Raw genomic sequence first — 18,990 nt, 5'->3', positions numbered from 1 at the left:
TTTTGGGTACCAAATTGTCTTTATGGTAAACTATGGGTAGGTGCATGTCGTTCGGCTTATAATTTCAGTCCTGTTAGATGGCGGATGAACATATGTTACGATCACTCTTAATCAGGGATAGATCTAAGAATTAATTTTAGAGGGCAACATTTGTGTATAATTCATCAAATATATATAGGAATAAAGTAATCAAGTAGAGGTAATCCAAAACCAATGTTTTAATAACCAACCCGGGGTGAAACTCGGCAAAGTGGCCGGGTCTCGGTTGACCGGTTTGACCAATAGGTTAAACCGGTGTCTAAAAGTTTGAAATCCAACAAAAACGCCCTTTAAAAGTCATAAGTTCTTACAGGTTTGAAATCTTATAAAAACACCCCAAATACCACCACTAGCGTCGACAAACCAAGGCAAATAAGGCTTGTTTCCGATGACAATAGACAACACTCCTCATCACCACGAAAACACTCTTATCAGCCTCATGACCAAAACCCATCTCACAGTTCCTCCAATTATCTCGCCAATTGTCAACAACAACTTGTTGTTGCCGCAGATTTAGTTGTGATTTTCGGTTAATTCACTTTCCGGAAATCACTTCCGTCACCACCATTACACTCATCGACCCTTCCTTTTCAAAACCCCCAACATCCCAGCCTTCAATTGTTCACTAATCATCGTCCTAATTTCTAGGATTTTCTGTGAATAAGAAAATTGGTAACCCGGCCTAGTGAAGGTCTCGGACCTCGGTTCAACCAGTTGGGCTGGGCCTAATTTTAAAATACTGTTAAAATCATTAAAACATATATGATCTAGTCAAAGCGAAAATCTAAACAAAATCAATGAATTATTTTAAGCAGGGTCACCAGCCCCCACTCTCCACAAATTGAGTTGGTCCCTGCTCTTAATATAAATTTGTTTGGACTAACACTTGTTCACTAAGGTTTGAACGGAGGCAAGAATACAGAGACTTCAATTATGAAGTTGAAAGAAACATTGAGTTATTATTATCCAACCCTCTAAAAAATAGTGAAAATATAATAAGTATGCACAATTTTTGAAAGATAGGGTCTTCCATATTATACATTATGATAAAATTATGAAGTACCCAACATAATACATAAACAACAAACCTAACTCACTCACACACACACACAAACACAATAAATAAACAACAAAACCACACAAACAAACATAATACATAAACAACAAAACCTGAGGCGTATGTGAAGGAAGCCAGGAGCTATGCGCTGAAATAGTGCAGATCGGCCAGGCTGAGCTTCACAAGAGGTTGAATGCAGGTGGAAGAGAAGTTGCAGCGGTGGTTGGTGGTTGGAAGAAGACGGATCGAAGAAATAAAGAAGAAGAAGAAGAAGAAGAAGAAAGGAATAAAGAATAAAGAAGGAAAAGAGAAAAAAAAGTTACATATGGCAGGTGGAAGAGAGAGTTGTCACAGTGGTTGGTGGTTGGAAGAAGACAGACTAAAGAAATAAAGAAGAAGAAGAAATAAATAAAGGAAGAAAGAAGGAAAAGTAAAAATAAAGTTTGCGGATGATAGGCCCCATAAACAAAACGATCAAATATGTCGGGAATCGTATTTTTTGGATACATTTTCCTGGATAATAAAACAAATGCATATTCTGAAAATTAGAGCCCAAATAGCATCATGAATATTTACCCAAAACTTTTTTACTCCCTTACAAAAGTATCAAAACCCCACCACCGGAAAAGGGTATATAATAATTGTGGGTGTAGATTTCAATATCTTTCAAGGGGTTGAACGAAATAACCCGAAGATCATTTTTCATTATTTGTGGAAAAGTGTAATATTGGAATTAGTTGGGGTGTATTTAGAATTAGAATATGTATAGAAAATTTCATAAGTGTAATATTGGAACTTTTGAGTCTTATTAGAGAAGAGTTGGGGTGCAAACAGAAAAACTTCGGGTGTAACTAGTATATACTAATCCTCGAATCCAAACAAATCCCTTCTCTTATATTGCCATGCCAAACCATTCTAGCCAGGGTTTTACGCATAATACTAACACGGAGCAGCAACTTCAGAGTGAACCGAGTCGACTCAGTTATGGACATAACCGCTGCAAATACGGCGGCTAGCGATGGACCCCCACCGCCTCTACCGGGAGAATCGGTGGCCTTATTCAAGGAAGGCATATCTTTGATTCTCTCCCGATGGTCGGCTCTTCAGATAGCCGTGGAGAACGAGTGGGGCGGCCGTGGCTCACGCGCCATCGCTGACCAGCTTTGCTCAGATGTATTCTCCTGGTTCACTCAGTCCAAAGGTTGATGATTTTTAGTTGATTGCTTAACTCGAAAATTGAAAGTTGCAGCTTTTGATTTGATTTTTTTTAATGAATTTTATTGGCATAAAATTTAAACCTAAGAATTTTTCAAAATATTCATTAGGTGGAATTAGCTCCTTAGCATATTTTTGTTTGGAAATTGCTGAAACCTCAGGATATGTTTCTCCACTTAATTTTAGTTTTGAGTAAGTTTCTCTTAAAAACGGATTTTTTTTAGTCTTAAAATTACAGAAATCTTACTAATATTGACGGGTTTTTATATGTTATTAGTTTTTATTTTTTTTATTTTTTATGATAAATTTATTGTTCTGTTGAACAAATTGCCATTGATGCTGGATTGACCTTGCCATCTATTAATCCTTATAGTTTATATTTTGTGAATAATTTAGACTTCATTTATTTTTTTTCTCATTATGGTTTACTTGTTCCATATCAGATACACTATATATTGATGATCTTGAGAACATTCTTGATGAAACCATGCTTTCACTCAACACCATGACTGAAGATGGCAGCGTTGAAGAGGTATTGCTTCTCTTCTCTTCCAGTTTGTACCTAATAGCACTGTAATTTCATATTTAGCAACCTCATGCTGTAGGAATTATGAGTTGAGTAGTTGTAGTTTTGTTGGTTGCTTATTTGCCGTCTTTGAAGGTTGTACACTTTTTCACTGGATAAGGAACTTGTAATAGTTCCTATAAATAAAAAAAGAAAAAATTGTAGACACCTGTCTATATTGTGCTCCTCATAAACTTGTTTTCACTTGCAAATATTCCTATTTTGCGTTTGTTCAGTTTTTTAGTAGTAGTATTATGAATGATGGTTGTGAACGATTGTGGTGGTTGTTTGCTTAGTTAATAAAAAATAGTTGGGTTAAAAAAGTAAACTCCCCAGGTGTGTATATAGCTCTGACAGATTTCCAGGACATTTCTCTATTACCTTTGTAGTTATAGGACCGTAATGATTTTGTACCTTTTGAATATGGTATTAGGGAACGTAATGATCTTGACCTTTTAAATATGTATCTGCTTCTGCATCGACCATGTCTATTCATTGCTTGTGCTTCTGCTCATGTGCGGCGTGTTATGTTATATAGGAAGTTTTATCATTGATATTTTATGGTTGTGCATTTTCTGTGGATCTTTACAGGTGGCAGAAAAATTGATGATCTTTCATGGAGAATGCTTGGAAGGTAATTACCAGTCTATTGTAGATCTGAGAGCAAGCAGTTCTCAGATGGCAGCTCGTTCTCATGTCAAACAGGTAATTAAAGCTTAAACCTCTTTCCAAACATAAATTTTTTATCTGCCTGTCTGGTCAGATTGATATCTCAAGATTTTGTTTCTATGTTGTAGTTTTTAATGTTGTTAACCTGATGATAGGATGAGAAAGTTCCAATGAATAAATAATTTGTGGTGGCCCGCACATTTAAACGGCAGGGCTTATATGTTTACTTATGACACAAGAATTTTTCAATAAGGTCCGTTCATAGGAGAGACCATAGACTCAATTCAAGGTTGTAATTTAAATTTTTTTTTTTTTTATTAGAATGAAGATGTGTATTGACATTGAAGCCTTGTACAGTGAATTTCAGTTCTTAAAGTATCATTTGATCTTCTCTTTGGTCGATTGCCCTCTGTTTTCTCCTCCCCTGCTTGGATTCTTTGTCTCATTACATATTTTTGCTTGTAGAGGATAGTCAAGAGCATACTATGCTTCAGTAACGTTGAGTTTTAGAAGAAATTTAATTGATTTTCTGTATTGTTAGGTGTTTTTGATGATTACTATTGTTTTCAGTTAAATTTTTCTGATTTTTAAGAAATCTACTGACATAATTAAGTGGAGTTAATTTGCATCTTTTAACACTTTTCCTTCTTGTTGTATCCCTTGTGCCCAGGCTTTGAATGATGAGGATGACGATAGCTCTGATGAAGATGATGATATGTCAAACATGATGGTGGATACACCAGAATCTGTGTCAAAACCGAGTTCAGCAAACATACCAACTAGTGATACGAGGATGACGGAGACAGCCGAAGCAGAAGATGGATGGACAGTAGTTTCATCTAGACGTGGCAGCAAGGGCAAAAAGAACTAGGTTGAACCTCTCATTCCCTTGAATCTCTCGGGAACACAATATAATTTCTCCTTTTCTTTCTCTGCTCATGTCTTTCTGCAGGTTCTTAAGGCATTTTTGGCATGTTGCTTGCTATTTATCTTGTCCCTAAACCTAGCAAATTTTTGTAGTGAAGAGTGTTGCAGTATCGATTTCTTTGTATATGGACTCATAATCCAGAATCACATAGAGACTAATTTTTATATATAAATTTTCTTGGAAGGATTATATTTTGCCTTATCCTTTCCTTCAAATTACTCTACAAATTGTAGAGAAACTAAACCTTGCACTACCGAGTTATAAATGACATTTGTATTGTCTTGTATAATTTTACTAAATGAATTCTCAAACTTCACACCATTACAGCAATGATCTACAAGGAAATCCCACAATAGAAAACAAAAACCATACAAAATCTAAATTCCCAAAAAGAAATTATCCGAAATTATCCTTTCTCCTGGTGGTCAGATAGCGAATCCTTTAGCCATTGGATTAGCTATACTCAGGAGGCTTTGTGGTATTTACACATTTGTGCAATTACTTTAGCTCATTAGGCTTGTATTGTATGTAAGGTGTTTTGTGGCTCTAGAATTAGACATGCTCCAATGTGAGCTTGGATACCTCCCATACCTAAAAAAGATTATCCTAACTTAGTCCCAATTCAAATTAATTACTCTTACCAGAAACAAAAACATTAAGACTGTTACCAAAAACAAAAACGAAGGCAAAAGGGTCTGCTACAAGGAGAAACTATTTTAGTATAACAGAAAAACATTAGTCTGTTACCATGTTTCCGCTATTAGAAGAGAAGTCCTTAGTAATCCTACATTTTCTAACCTTGCTAAGAAAGTGAACCTTGTCTCAGCAGGAAATTGGGCAACTACTTCTATCATAATTCTTGAGCTTATGGCGCACTCAAGAAGTGCATGCATTTTAACCGCACAAGTCCCTGATCCCTTCAAAGATTTAACTCTCAATTTCCTCTTCTCCTAACTATATATAATATTATCTAAATTAGCTAATATATAGTTCATCATCTTATCAACCTTAACTCACCAACTCCCTCTCTCACAATCATCAACCCACCTACCTTGCTTCAAATTACCCAACTACAGCCCTCCAAAACTTGTCCTTATTCCACTCAAAATGCTCACCAATATCATCAAACTCTTCTTCTTTTCACTCTCATTCTTTATTTTCATCTCCCCAATTTCACCCCAATTCCTCCCTCCAAACTATGGCCGTCAAGGTGAATGGACACTCCTACATGAAAGCACAGGCATTGTAGCGATGCACATGCAGCTCCTCCATAACAACAAGGTGGTCATCTATGACCGTACCGATTTCGGTCGCTCCAACCTCTCTCTCCCCGGTGGCCTTTGCCGATACGACTCTGGTGAACAAGCCCTTACATATGACTGCACTGCACACTCCATTCTCTATGATACCACCACCAATGGCTTCCGCCCCCTTATGGTTCAAACCGATGTTTGGTGCTCCTCCGGCTCGGTTATACCCAACGGAACCCTAGTCCAGACTGGAGGCTTCAACGACGGTGACCACGTTGTCCGTACATTCTCCCCATGTCTTGATCATGAAAATTGTGATTGGCTTGAATTTCCAGAATACTTATTAAGACGTAGATGGTATGGAACTAACCATATTTTACCTGATGGTAGCATAATCATTGTTGGAGGGAGAAGAGAATACAGCTATGAGTTTTACCCCCGGAATCCTCAAGCTCCATTTCTTCTACGTTTCCTGATTGAGACAACAGATTATGCTGAGAACAATTTGTACCCTTTTGTCCACCTTTTACCGGACGGAAATTTGTTTCTTTTTGCAAATACAAGATCAATAGTGCTAGATTACAAGCAAAACCGTGTGGTTAGAGAGTTCCCTGAGATCACTGGAGGTGATCCGCGTAATTATCCAAGCACAGGATCATCCGTGTTGCTTCCTTTAGATGAAAATAACAATGGCAGCAATGTTGAAGCGGAGATCATGGTCTGCGGTGGCGCACCAAAGGATTCATATGGACGAGCATTGCGACAGGACTTTGTACGTGCAGTTTCCACATGTGGGAGGCTCAAGGTTTCCCATGCAAACCCTAATTGGGAAATGGAACCAATGCCAACGCCGAGAGTTATGAGTGACATGTTGATTCTCCCCACCGGTGATGTGATCATAGTCAACGGTGGCGAAAGCGGTACTGCTGGGTGGAACAATGCGCGGGACCCAGTAACCCGGCCGATCATCTACCGTCCATCAGTACATGAAAGTAGCTTGAGATTCTCAGTTATGTCACCGGCCTTCCGGCCGAGATTGTACCATTCCTCAGCTATTCTCCTACCTGATGGGCGTGTTTTGATAGGCGGTAGCAATCCACAGATCTATTACAACTTTACCAATGTACTTTACCCGACCGACTTGAGCTTGGAGGCTTTCTCACCGCCGTATTTATCGGTTGAATACACGGCATTACGGCCGAGAATCATGCACGTGGATCAAACAGTGAGGCACAGGCAGTCGTTTAGAGTGAAATTCATTGTGCTAAATTTCTTGTCAGGGAATGTTGTATCAGTGAGAATCATTGCACCGTCATTTACAACGCATTCTTTTGCAATGAATCAGAGGATGGTGGTAATGAATAAGCTTGGCGTTTCACGGGTCGGGCCTGCTGTGTATAATGTGGACGTTGTGGCCCCGTCGACGGCTGAGATTGCTCCTCCGGGGTACTATTTGTTGTTTTTGGTGCATGCCGAAATTCCTAGTCCCGGTGTGTGGTTGAAGATAGAGTGACGAGTTGTTGGGTAGAACACAGTTGTTGCCTTGTTGGGTAGAATAAGTAGAGTAATCTGAATTTACTAAGATATAATATAAAAAATATGATACTATTATAATATTCTAAATATTTTCTTCATTTACATAATCGAGAAAAAAAAAAAAAAAATCCCAAATAGAAAATCAACTTCAGTTAAACAAGAAAATTGATTACCGATTAAAAAGTTGAGGAGGTTGAATCCAAGAAATTGGTCAACCCCGTTATCTCTGTGAAATCAGTGAGCAGAGACTGTTGGGATAGGAAATTCACTATCTTCTTCCACCGGAACGGCTAGATGATAAAGGATATTGAGGAACAACGATGTATTACCCCAACTGTTAACTTTACACCACTTCATCAGTGACCGATCAACCAACTTGAGAATTCGCCATCGTTTAACCTATACAAGATAAAGTGGCAATAAGAGGTCTCCATCCGACGCGATCAAGGAATCTCTGTTGTAAGAGTTCTTCTCCAATGTGAGGACATGGATGGTTTTCCATTCCTATGTTAAAAGTCAATTTAAAACCTCTCTCACTAATACAAGCATGTAAAGAAACATATTTTTGTTACGAAATCTCGTAACAACTAAAAATACTCGATTGACCTTAACAGAATCCAATATTATAACCCCATAGTTATGAATAATCTGAAAAAAAAAATAAAACTAATGAAATTAAATGCAAAAATAGCTTTTAAAGTGGTTAGGCGACTAAATTCTTCAAACATATGTGTATGGTTATTTTATTAATGTATTTGATTACAATAATAAGTTCACTCTAAAATTGTTAAACCCTTTACAACGATTTAAAATGATTTTGAGGGGGTTTATATGATGAGTTGATAACAATTACAAGAGCGATTTTTAGGATAATGACTTGATTGTGAGAAATTAATCTAACGATCTTTGGTGTAATTATCACGCGAGATTGTCGGAAGTCTATCCTATAATATTCTCCTTGATTTTAAGAGATAACACCTGTCTAAGAAGATAATGTTCATCTACGGTTTGGAGGATAATTGTCGGATAACTCGCTTTAATTACTTCTATCCATAGCTCGCTTCCATTGATCGTCGTCTCACAAATTACTTCAAGTTTCAGCTCACTCCAAGCTATTGCTTGCTCCGAACTGGCTGCACATTTTCGCACAACAACATCCTTAAACTATCATAGGTGTCATCGTCACATCAATGCTAGACACTCACCACCAGCCAGATCATTGGTCATTGTTAAAGCTCAATATATATTTATCATAGTGTTGGGATATACCTCTTCAGTGTAACAACTGTTAGAGAGAAATGGATAGTTTGGGGGCAGAATCTGCACTTTTAAGACTAGGACAATATCCAAATGAGATTTATTTTGGTTTTTAAACAGAAATACCCTCCTACCTATCGAATCATGTAAATGTTTGTTAAACGCGAAGGGGTAAATCCTAGTATTTTAAAACAATATTGGACTTAGTCACTTAGACAATTGTGGACCAAGACTCGTGGTGGATAAAGTCTTTCCCTCGTGTTTATATATATATATATACACACACACACGGAAATTCTTTAGCTAGGATATACGAGAATACTATTGGATTTATTCATTGAACTGATATGATATTTTATAATAAATTTTGATCAACATTAGGTTACATGCGTCCGAGATTATGGTTGCATGTCTCAAATATGCACAAATCAACTTAAAACCTCACTTGCTAATACAAGCACATAAACAAACATGCTCTTAAAACTATCCTAAGGGTGCATTTGATTCATGAAATATTGGATTACTGGAATCTTATATTACCTTGAAAACTACTGGGAATCTTTAGGAAAATGTGATTGACTAGTTAGTGGGTATATTATATTAATATGTTTGGTTAAGGGGAATAAATTGGTGGGTATATTATTTAAATTACTAAATTGCCATCTTTTTAAATATCATCATCTTCTTAGTTCATCACTAGTGTCCAATAAACTTTATACATACATATATATATATATATATACACACACACACACGAAAATTCTTTAGTTAGGATATACTAGAACACTATTGGATTTATTCATTAAACTGATGTAATATTTTATACTAAATTTTGATAAACATTAGGTTACATGCGTCCGAGATTATGGTTGCATGTCTCAAATATGCACAAATCAACTTAAAACCTTACTTGCTAATACAAGGACATAAACAAACACGCTCTTAAAACTATCCTAAGGGTGTATTTAATTCAGAGAATGTTGGATTACTGGAATCTTATATTACCTTGAAGATTACTGGGAATCTTTAAGAAAATGTGTTTAGCTAGTTAGTGGGTATATTATATTAATATATTTGGTTAAGGGAATAGATTGGTGGGTATATTATTTAAATTACTAAATTGCCTTCTTTTTAAATATTAATATAATATAATATAATATTTATTATTAATTTTTGAATAATTTTTTTAACCCCCAATATTTTAAATTTAGCTAAAACGCCCTCGCTTATATAAAACTTTAATTTATGACAAAATCACCCCACCCCTTATTGCCACTGCAAACCACCGTTAGAAGTCTTCGAAAGTCACCATGAGTAGCTCATCGTGACCACGAGACTCTGATATGGCCGTTTCTGGCCATATTAATGGCCGAAAAAAGTCATATCAAGCCAGATCTGGCCATTAACAGCCAAATCCTTGGCAATTATTGGCCAGATCTAAATGAGATCTAGCCGTTAACAGCCATGGACCTAGCCATTAACGGCAAGATCTCGCCCAGATCTGGCTGCTAATAGCCAGAATAGATCTGGCAATTTTCGGCCAAATCTGGCTTGATATGACCGTTTTCGGCCATCAATATGGTCATATCGAAGCCTCTCGGAGACTCCCAGTGAATCTTGGTTATTTTTAGGGACTCCAGCGATTTCTCGACGGCCGTCCGTGGTGGTTGGCCTGCTGTCGGGGGTGGTGGCTGGGTGGTCTATAGTTTGTTTTAAATATAAGGACATTATTATCCAAAAACTTAATTAAACAAGGGTAAAATTAAAATGGTATATTAATATAAATTTATTTTAAAACAGGGGCATTATTGTCCAAAATTTTTATTAATAAGGGATATAATTGTAATAAAAATAAAATTACTAAGATAATCTTATAATACCTAAGAAAATAGAGGTAATTTATATTACCAATAGTAACAACTATTGGTAATGCAAGATAACCGAAATCTTATATTATTTAACAACCAAACATGACAATCAAGTAATATACGATGACATAACCCTAGTAATCTTCTATTACCTCCAACCAAATGCCTAATAAGTATCACCATTGAGCGGACTCTATTGCCACATACTCACCTCCTACCACCTCTTCGGCCATTGTGTGGCATCCTTATTGGTGCGTTTACATGTCCACACAAATGTCATATTTACTTGAATGAAAATTTCCATCTTAAAACTTATTATCATCGTGTTCTTTTTAGTTAACAAGTATCATATATGAACTAAAATGGATATTTAATAATTAAAGATCATAATTACATATTTATCCATTATGCAAAGTCCTAATCAACATATAAACTTTCGTGTTATAAATTTAAACTATTATTAAGCTTCTAAATTACACTCGTCTACGATGATAATTATACGGTTCGAACATGTAGAAGTTAACTTAAAACCTTACTCACTAATCCAAACATGCCCTGGACCTATCCTAGGTGTCACTGTTGAATGGACTCACTGCCACGTACTTAACCTTCTGCCACCTCAGCAGCCACTGTGTCGCATACTCATTGGTCCGTTTATATGTCTACCATCAAACCTGGCGTGTTTGAGCACCGATGTCCTTTTTTGTAATTAAAAGAAAGTTCAAGACCATTTAATTACCGGCCAACATATACAGTTTTATACCGGCTCTATAAAGATTTTTCCCTCCTTTAAATACTTTCCTCTCGCTTGACCTTCAACTTCTTAACAAACAGTGAGAAAATCGGAGAGAGAGTGAGGGAAAATCGGGAAAAACTGTGAGAAAATCTAGAGAGTGAAGTGACAGTGAGAGTTTGAGAGAGATGAAGCACATTTTCAAGAAGCTGCATATAGGCAGCAACCACGAGCCGAATCGGACAAACGAAACCCTAACTTCGACATCGTGCTCGACTGATCAAGGCCGCACATCATCGAGCGCTGCTCCACCAAGTCCGTCGACGTCATCGCCGGTGTCATCGCCAGTACCGGTATCGAATTCTAGTGTGACGGACTTCATGTCATCGGAGGAGGAGTTTCAATTGCAGTTGGCCATGGCAATCAGCGTGTCGAACACAGAGGATTTGTCGGAGAAGGATCAGATCCGGGCGGCGACGATGTTTAGTTTGAACAACAATAACAATAATTGGAGGAGTGATATAGGGAGTAATAAGGCTGACGTGGCTGCGGAGGTTTTGTCAAGGCAGTATTGGGTAAATGTTATTTTGAAGCTTAATTTTGGTGAATTCAATTGTTTTCTTTAAAATTGACCGGGAAGAATTTTCGCTTCTGAATTTGATTTAGGTTTCATTTTACTTGGGTCGTAGGATGAAATTTTTAGCTAATTGTTGAACTAGTGTCAATTCTGTTGTAGATGTTGAGAATAAACTTGACATTGAGTATATTTTCCTTGGTTTGATGTTGATCAGGGAAATTACTCTTTTGGAACTGCTTTTGAGTACATGTTGTGAATTATACTGAACGAGCTTGGACTGGAGAGTCGGGGTTTTAGTTGGGTTCAGCAGCTGGTCTCGAGCCTCTCTGTATATGATAAATAGTTAATGCCGTTTAGGGAAATTTATACTTTAATTGACTTGTTAAATTAGAAATTTCTAAATTCATGCCGATTAGGGAAATCAGTCTTTAATTGACTGTATGGTCAATTCGCCTTGTTTTAGTTTTTTTGATATAGTTGTTTATGATAGATTGTGCTTTTGTACTTGATAATGTGTGTTTGTGATTTTTGATTGACATTGCTGGGTTAATTTTCTTTAATTTGCTACTGAATTAGGGGGATATAATGGTTAGTTTGTACTTGATAATGTGTGTTTTTTTATTTTTTGATTGACATTGCTGGAGTTAACTTCCTTTAATTTCCTATTGAATTTGGGGGATATAATGAATTGTATTGTTATTGAGTCTTGCATCGTAAATAGATGTTGATGAACCTTGTGTTCATTGTTATTAACTTTATTTTTGGTGCTTGGTACCTGATTTGTTAGTATTTGATTTCAGATTTTTGATGTTGGCTAGGCCAATTTACTGTTTACTCAAAAGAACATGTGGCAGATTGAGCTATTGTTGAGTTTCACATGTAGGCAAATGTAGTTCTGTTCTGCTTGACATGCAGTTGGCTTTTGTTTCACCAGGAGTACAGTGTTCTTGACTATGAGGAGAAGGTGGTGGATGGATTTTATGATGTATTTGGTCTCTCCACTGGTCCACCAGCACAAGGAAAAATACCATCTCTTGTGCATCTTGAAGCAAGTCTTGGGAGTTCTGGATTTGAAGTTGTAATTGTCAATCAAAAAATTGATCATGCCTTGGAAGAGTTAGTTCAAGTTGCACAATGTATTGCATTAGATTTGCCTGCAACTGATGTTAGTCTTCTGGTACAGAGACTTGCTGACCTTGTCACAGGGCATATGGGTGGGCCTGTAAAGGATGCAAATATAATGTTGGCAAGGTGGATGGAAAGAAGCACGGAGTTGAGGAGATCTCTTCAAACAAGTGTGCTGCCTATTGGCTCCATAAATATAGGCCTTTCTCGACACCGTGCTTTGCTTTTCAAGGTAGGTGTTTTATATAGGTCATATTTAATTTAGTATTTTTGATCTTTCCTTGTTATCAGAACTTGAGGCCAAGATTGATATGAGCTATACATGGTATGTGATTTTTTTTTTTTTTACCTAATACCTAGCAGATTGTACATATTATTTATGGAATTGTGTAGCCAGAAAGTTTTAGTACGTTAGTCTGGTTAATTGATATGATAAAGGTCTCTTACAGAGTGTTTTTGCCTTTGCACTGGGAGCAAATATTTTATCTCAATACATTTTCTAAAACTTATATGTTTGCCTGGATGTAGGTGTTGGCTGACAGTGTCAAGTTACCTTGTAGACTTGTAAAAGGTAGTCATTACACTGGTGTAGAGGATGATGCTGTCAACATAATAAAGCTCGAGGATGAAAGGTTTGGCTTGAGCTCCTTATACTTTAATTTGAGATTTTTTTTTTTGGGAATCTTCTACCTCTTTGGCATATCTTTGTTGTTATGTTGGTTTTTTGATATTGAAGATTAAATTCATGCTGAACTTATGTGTTTCCACATTTCACTCATCAAAATAATTTCATTTCATTTTTACAAATTTCCACAGCCATTGTGGAGCTTATCCTTGCATGAATTAATATATTTTCAAGTATGTATTTATATCATTTATATAATAATAGATCTTTTTCCTCTGCCCGTTATTCTCTTTTGCCATCTTATATTCACTGCTTAAATTAGCAGCTAGCTACAACTTTTTTGTGCTATGTTTTATTTCTCATTTTATGCCTCATCCTCCCCCCCTCCCAGGTCCCAATCAGTTTGAGTATGGTGAACAACTATAATGATGTGGGATAGATACCAATTAACTTTTTCGGGCACTTATATGCTATTTCAGATTCCCTCTTTGCATGATAATGTTTTGGCACATGTGCCTTTCCTGCCCATCTTTATTATGGCTATGTTTTCTTTGGCCTTTCTCCCCACTTTGTCAAGAAATAAAATATTTCAAATTGCAGAAAACAACCAAAACTTGCTTGCCACCACCGGAAAAGAAAAAGTGCGACTCTTATGTATAACTAACTTATGCAGATACATACATGCTATTCTGCTTAATATTTTTATGTTACATTTATATTTCTGTGCATTCTGAATTATATATTTTTTCCATCAGGGAGTGTTTGGTTGATCTCATGGCAGCTCCTGGGACTCTTATACCTGCTGATATTTTAAGTGCAAAGGATACTGCCTTTAAACCATACAACCCTAATATAAGTAAAATCCCTGTTCTCCTGCCCTCAAATGGCTCTGGACTTGCCTTCTCAAAACCAAGGCCATTACTTGGTGAAGGAAGTAGCCAAAACTCTACAGTGGATGGTAGTTCACCCATGGACAGAGGGTCTGGTTCTGAAAAGGCAGAATCCTTACCTTCATTCCCTGCTCCCAGTAGTGAAACTGGTGCTAGTTCTTCCGGAATATCTAATAGAGTGACTCCTAATCAATTGGATCATCTTTCCTCATCAGCCATTGGAACTTCTCTATATAAAGGGGGTCGTGGGCCCAATGCAGCTGGTGATGGTACAAGGATGAATGTCAACATAGTTCCATACGGTCAAAATGGTCAGGAGGACTCAAAAAACCTTTTTGCTGATCTTAATCCATTCCACATAAAAGGAACTGGAAAAACCTCATTCCAAAACAAGCCTGTAGATAGTAGAGTTGAAGAGTTTCAGAGACAGAGAAATAACCCTATCTCTGGCCGACCCCCAGTACCAATGATGTGGAAGAATCAACATCCAAACAATGAAGTACCTAAAAGAAAAGATTACAGTTATAAGGAGGGCATCTTACCTAAAATTAACCGTGACCCTAATAATTATAATCTGTCATCATCAATTTCCACCAGTTCAAGTACATCTGAAAAGTTCAATCCTCATGGTTTCAAGTCATCTAGTGATTTGAACTTGTCTAGTAATAATAGTGATGCTAGGAATGCTTTGTCTAGTAGTGGCCCACTAGTGGCTTCTACCCCGAGCCAGTTAAGTGGACCACCTTTGTTTGAAGATTTGAGCACTAATTCTGAGGAAGAAAATCCTAGGAATGGAGAGGACATGCAGATTGATGTCTCGAACGTATTTCAGGACTACGATAACAATGAAATTGGTTTCTATAACCGTAGAATGTGCACGCATGACAGGTTTATGGGGACCAATCTGAAACTGAAGGATTTAGAAAGTCCAAGCTCATCACTTGAATCCTACACAAACAAGGTTGATCAAATTTTTGATGATGTAGATGTTGGTGAATGTGAAATTCCATGGGAAGACTTGGTTCTTGGTGAAAGGATTGGACTAGGTACTGCATATGGCTTCTTATTTTTTTATGTATTATTTGGTAATCTTGGTTTAGTTACTAATAAGGGTGATTTTTGGCAATATTATCTTACGAATATAGTAGTGATTTGTTTTGCTGGAGTTGAAAGTTTTATATCATTCTGTTTGTTGTTCAAGTGCTGCTTTACTTATTTTAGTTTTTAGAAGCTGTCATGGTGGTTCAATTACGTCTGTATCACTGTCTACTTTAATTTTAAAATTTCTGGGAGTTCTCTATTTCTTTGTTGTTCATGAATTATTTTTTTGGGTGTGAATAGGTTCATATGGAGAGGTCTACCATGCTGATTGGAATGGCACGGTTAGTTCTATATACCCTTTTCTGTATATGATATACAATTTTTTGTTTTTTCCAATTGAAAACAAATTTTAGATTTGGGATTTCGTATAAACTGCTATATATATAGATTGGTAAAAAGAAACTCATGATTCAGCTTGAATTTGGCTAGAGGCCTTTTTTTCACAATTCTTAAGATTTGTGAAATTAAATTAAATATTCATTTTGTGAATAACCCACGCCGCTCTTTCTTTATTTTCATCTTTACATACTTGCTATTGCCATCTTGAGGTTGTTGGTGTTTGGCATGATCATCTATATTAATTGATTCTACCAGAAGCATTATGGTGGGGGTATTGTTACCTGTTTTATACTATTTTAGGAGATTCTTAAAAAATGTGGAAAGAAATAAAGAAATTTCTAATATTAGGGATGTTGAATTGTTGTTGAATAACAGGAGGTTGCGGTGAAGAAGTTCTTAGACCAGGATTTCTCAGGTGCTGCTTTGGCAGAGTTCAAAAGAGAAGTAAGCATTGAGTTAGCCGTCATTCTTTTTTTGCTTTATGCTTTAGGCTTGTAGAGAACAGCAGTAATGGTACATGTGTGTCCAGGGTTGTGGTTATTAACATTGTTGGTGTAGAATAGTTGTCCCTGGAATTAATCTTTGTTCCATATTGTAGGTGAAAATAATGCTTAGACTGCGTCATCCCAATGTAGTACTTTTTATGGGTGCTGTTACTCGTCCCCCAAATCTCTCTATCATTACTGAATTTCTTCCAAGGTATGATTCTGTGTCTTCATTTTGTCACCATATCTTCTTACTGGATGAATTTTTGCTGGCCAGTGAGAATCCAACATGTGATGCTAACATTTCTTAATTTCTGGCATTTGTGTATATTTATGTGCAACATACATAATTATACATATTTAAAGTCAAAATATTAAGTTTTGTGAATGATTTGTCATTTTCCAGAGGAAGCTTATTTAGGATTCTTCATCGTCCTCAATGTCAACTCGATGAGAAGCGTAGAATAAAGATGGCTCTTGATGTGGTATGAGATTTAACTTTACATTCCTGTGAATCAGTGTTGAAGATGTGTGCAGACTTCAAATCTCTTATTATTGTGCAGGCAAGGGGTATGAACTGCTTACATACCAGCACACCAACCATTGTTCATAGAGATTTGAAATCACCAAATCTCTTGGTTGATAAAAACTGGAATGTTAAGGTATATATCCTTCCGTTTTTTGAACATCTCTTGGTTTCTTCTGTTACTATTCCCTTTCTGTTTCATGCTTTCGCAGTAAATAAAGATGAAAAAACTGATGTGAATGATTTCACATCTACTCTCACTGTTTTATTATTTATCTAAATATTTTCAAATCTGATATTTCCTTAATGCTTTTCACAGCTAGTTTAACTGGGATGGTATTATTACTGCAGCATTACACCTACCTAAGTTTGTGAACATGGTTAAGTAGTCCATTTTTTATTAGCTTGTTTAGTGGGGAAGTTAAACTACATTTTGGCTTGTAGGTTGGTAAATAATGTTAGAATCTGATTGATGATTTGAGCTTGATAGTTTGGCTGGAGATTTATGTGTTCAAACTGGGATTGCTATTAATAGACTTTTGTTTCTATTACATATCCATATCTGGACCACTTAAAATGGAAGTCAAAAGCAATTTGAATTGAAATAATTTTAAGCTTATATAATTAGTTTATTGAGTTACAAATTTTGAGGGACTGAAGTATTTAAGCATGCAGGTTGGTGATTTTGGATTGTCACGCTTGAAGCACAACACCTTCTTGTCATCCAAGTCAACTGCAGGAACGGTGAGAATCTGAAACTACTCTTTGGTATATATTTACTCGCCTTTGTGCATAAAGGTAAATATGCAGAATTTCTCTTGGTTCTTTCATATATCTCTGGTTGAGTCATCTTTCATGTTTCAGCCGGAGTGGATGGCACCAGAAGTTCTTCGCAATGAGCCTTCTAATGAAAAGTGAGTTGCTATAATTCAGTTAGGCATTTTAAGCATCACCTAGTTTATTCTTGTACTTGGACCGCATGAGTCAATTGTCTTTTCTGCTATTTGCTTTATTAATATATCAACTTTTCCTTTCTACATAAGATTATTTTAAAATCGTGGAACATAGGAATATTTTGTATCTTTTATTTTAGCCCTGAAGAATTAATGCTAGTGAAGCTTTTAAGATTATTTAAATCCATTCTGAGTGGGCATTTCTTTACTTTTGAGCATTTATTTACATGGGTTAGGGGTGTGTCCATGGCAAACAATGAAAACCTATCTGCCCTCATGAAAGAGGGGCCTAAAGTGCCGGGTAAATGCTACCACCAATTTTCATTCAACTATTTTTGGTGGAAATCTGTTTATGTGAATCCCGTCTCTGGCTTGCTGCTATTGCATAGCAATATAAAAATGCTCCAATACAGGAAGCTTGCTACAATTCTTTTGGCTACCACCCCTAAAGAGCTTATCACACTGTCTAACTATAATATATATCATCTGTTGTGGATGTATAGGTGTGATGTTTATAGCTTCGGGGTGATTCTATGGGAGCTTGCAACTCTGAGATTGCCTTGGAGTGGAATGAACCCAATGCAAGTGGTGGGAGCAGTTGGTTTCCAGAACCGTCGCCTTGATATACCCAAGGAAGTTGATCCATTGGTTGCAAGGATAATATGGGAATGCTGGCAAACGTAAGAGAAAAATATATAAACACAAGCCTTAGAAATCTTGTTTATTGAATACACTGATTATAGTTTAATTTACTCTTTTCTTTTTATTTCCCCAGTGAACCAAACTTGCGGCCTTCATTTGCACAGCTCACGGTTGCTCTGAAGCCCTTACAGCGACTTGCCATACCTGCACATATGGACCAGCCTAGCTCGCCTCTCCCACAAGAGATTTCAGTAAATTCTACCCCTTGAAAACTCTCAATTTATCAATTGTGAATAAAGAGACATTCTGCTTCTTTCTCGAGTGAGGATAGTATAGAAATGTTAAAAACAGAAAAGAGAAACAGGAGAAATTATAGGAAAAAGAAAGAAACTCTTGTAGACCAGTGGTTTGTGTTTAGTAAATATATGTATTGCTGCTGCTCAAAGTTTAGGAACGGTTTTGTACAGTGCAGTGTCCATAGCATATGTCCAAAATGTCATAAACTTCGTAATATATATATAATGTCAATGCTGTTTATAAGACAAAATGTGAATTGTAATTACGCCGTAAAATTCCATGTGTTCTGAGTAAAAATTTTCTGATTCATTTA

General features: G+C 36.5%; 3 protein-coding genes across 3 annotated transcripts; all 3 read left to right on the top strand.

Annotated features, from left to right (window-relative positions):
* The first annotated feature begins 2,080 nt into the window (after positions 1 to 2,080).
* Positions 2,081 to 4,416, top strand: LOC116107247 (pre-rRNA-processing protein TSR2 homolog). Its single transcript, XM_031393543.1, has 4 exons — positions 2,081 to 2,297; positions 2,755 to 2,843; positions 3,468 to 3,581; positions 4,216 to 4,416. Exons 1-4 carry the CDS (start codon positions 2,081 to 2,083, stop codon positions 4,414 to 4,416), a joined length of 621 nt encoding a protein of 206 aa, XP_031249403.1.
* Positions 4,417 to 5,709: 1,293 nt separating this feature from the next.
* Positions 5,710 to 7,282, top strand: LOC116107256 (aldehyde oxidase GLOX-like). Its single transcript, XM_031393553.1, has one exon. The coding sequence runs from the start codon at positions 5,725 to 5,727 to the stop codon at positions 7,234 to 7,236; it is 1,512 nt and encodes a 503-aa protein (XP_031249413.1). The 5' UTR covers positions 5,710 to 5,724; the 3' UTR covers positions 7,237 to 7,282.
* A 3,877-nt stretch (positions 7,283 to 11,159) lies between these two features.
* Positions 11,160 to 18,987, top strand: LOC116107255 (serine/threonine-protein kinase EDR1). The gene is made up of 13 exons (XM_031393552.1): positions 11,160 to 11,692; positions 12,629 to 13,051; positions 13,348 to 13,451; positions 14,200 to 15,380; positions 15,676 to 15,716; positions 16,150 to 16,218; positions 16,373 to 16,473; positions 16,666 to 16,744; positions 16,823 to 16,921; positions 17,461 to 17,529; positions 17,650 to 17,699; positions 18,242 to 18,418; positions 18,514 to 18,987. Exons 1-13 carry the CDS (start codon positions 11,306 to 11,308, stop codon positions 18,647 to 18,649), a joined length of 2,916 nt encoding a protein of 971 aa, XP_031249412.1. The 5' UTR covers positions 11,160 to 11,305; the 3' UTR covers positions 18,650 to 18,987.
* The last annotated feature ends 3 nt before the right edge of the window (positions 18,988 to 18,990 follow it).

Source organism: Pistacia vera, unplaced genomic scaffold (genome assembly GCF_008641045.1).
Source record: "Pistacia vera cultivar Batoury unplaced genomic scaffold, PisVer_v2 Contig530, whole genome shotgun sequence".
NCBI lineage: Eukaryota > Viridiplantae > Streptophyta > Magnoliopsida > Sapindales > Anacardiaceae > Pistacia > Pistacia vera.
Note: the sequence above shows the minus strand (reverse complement) of the source record. Positions and strands in the feature narration are given on the sequence as shown.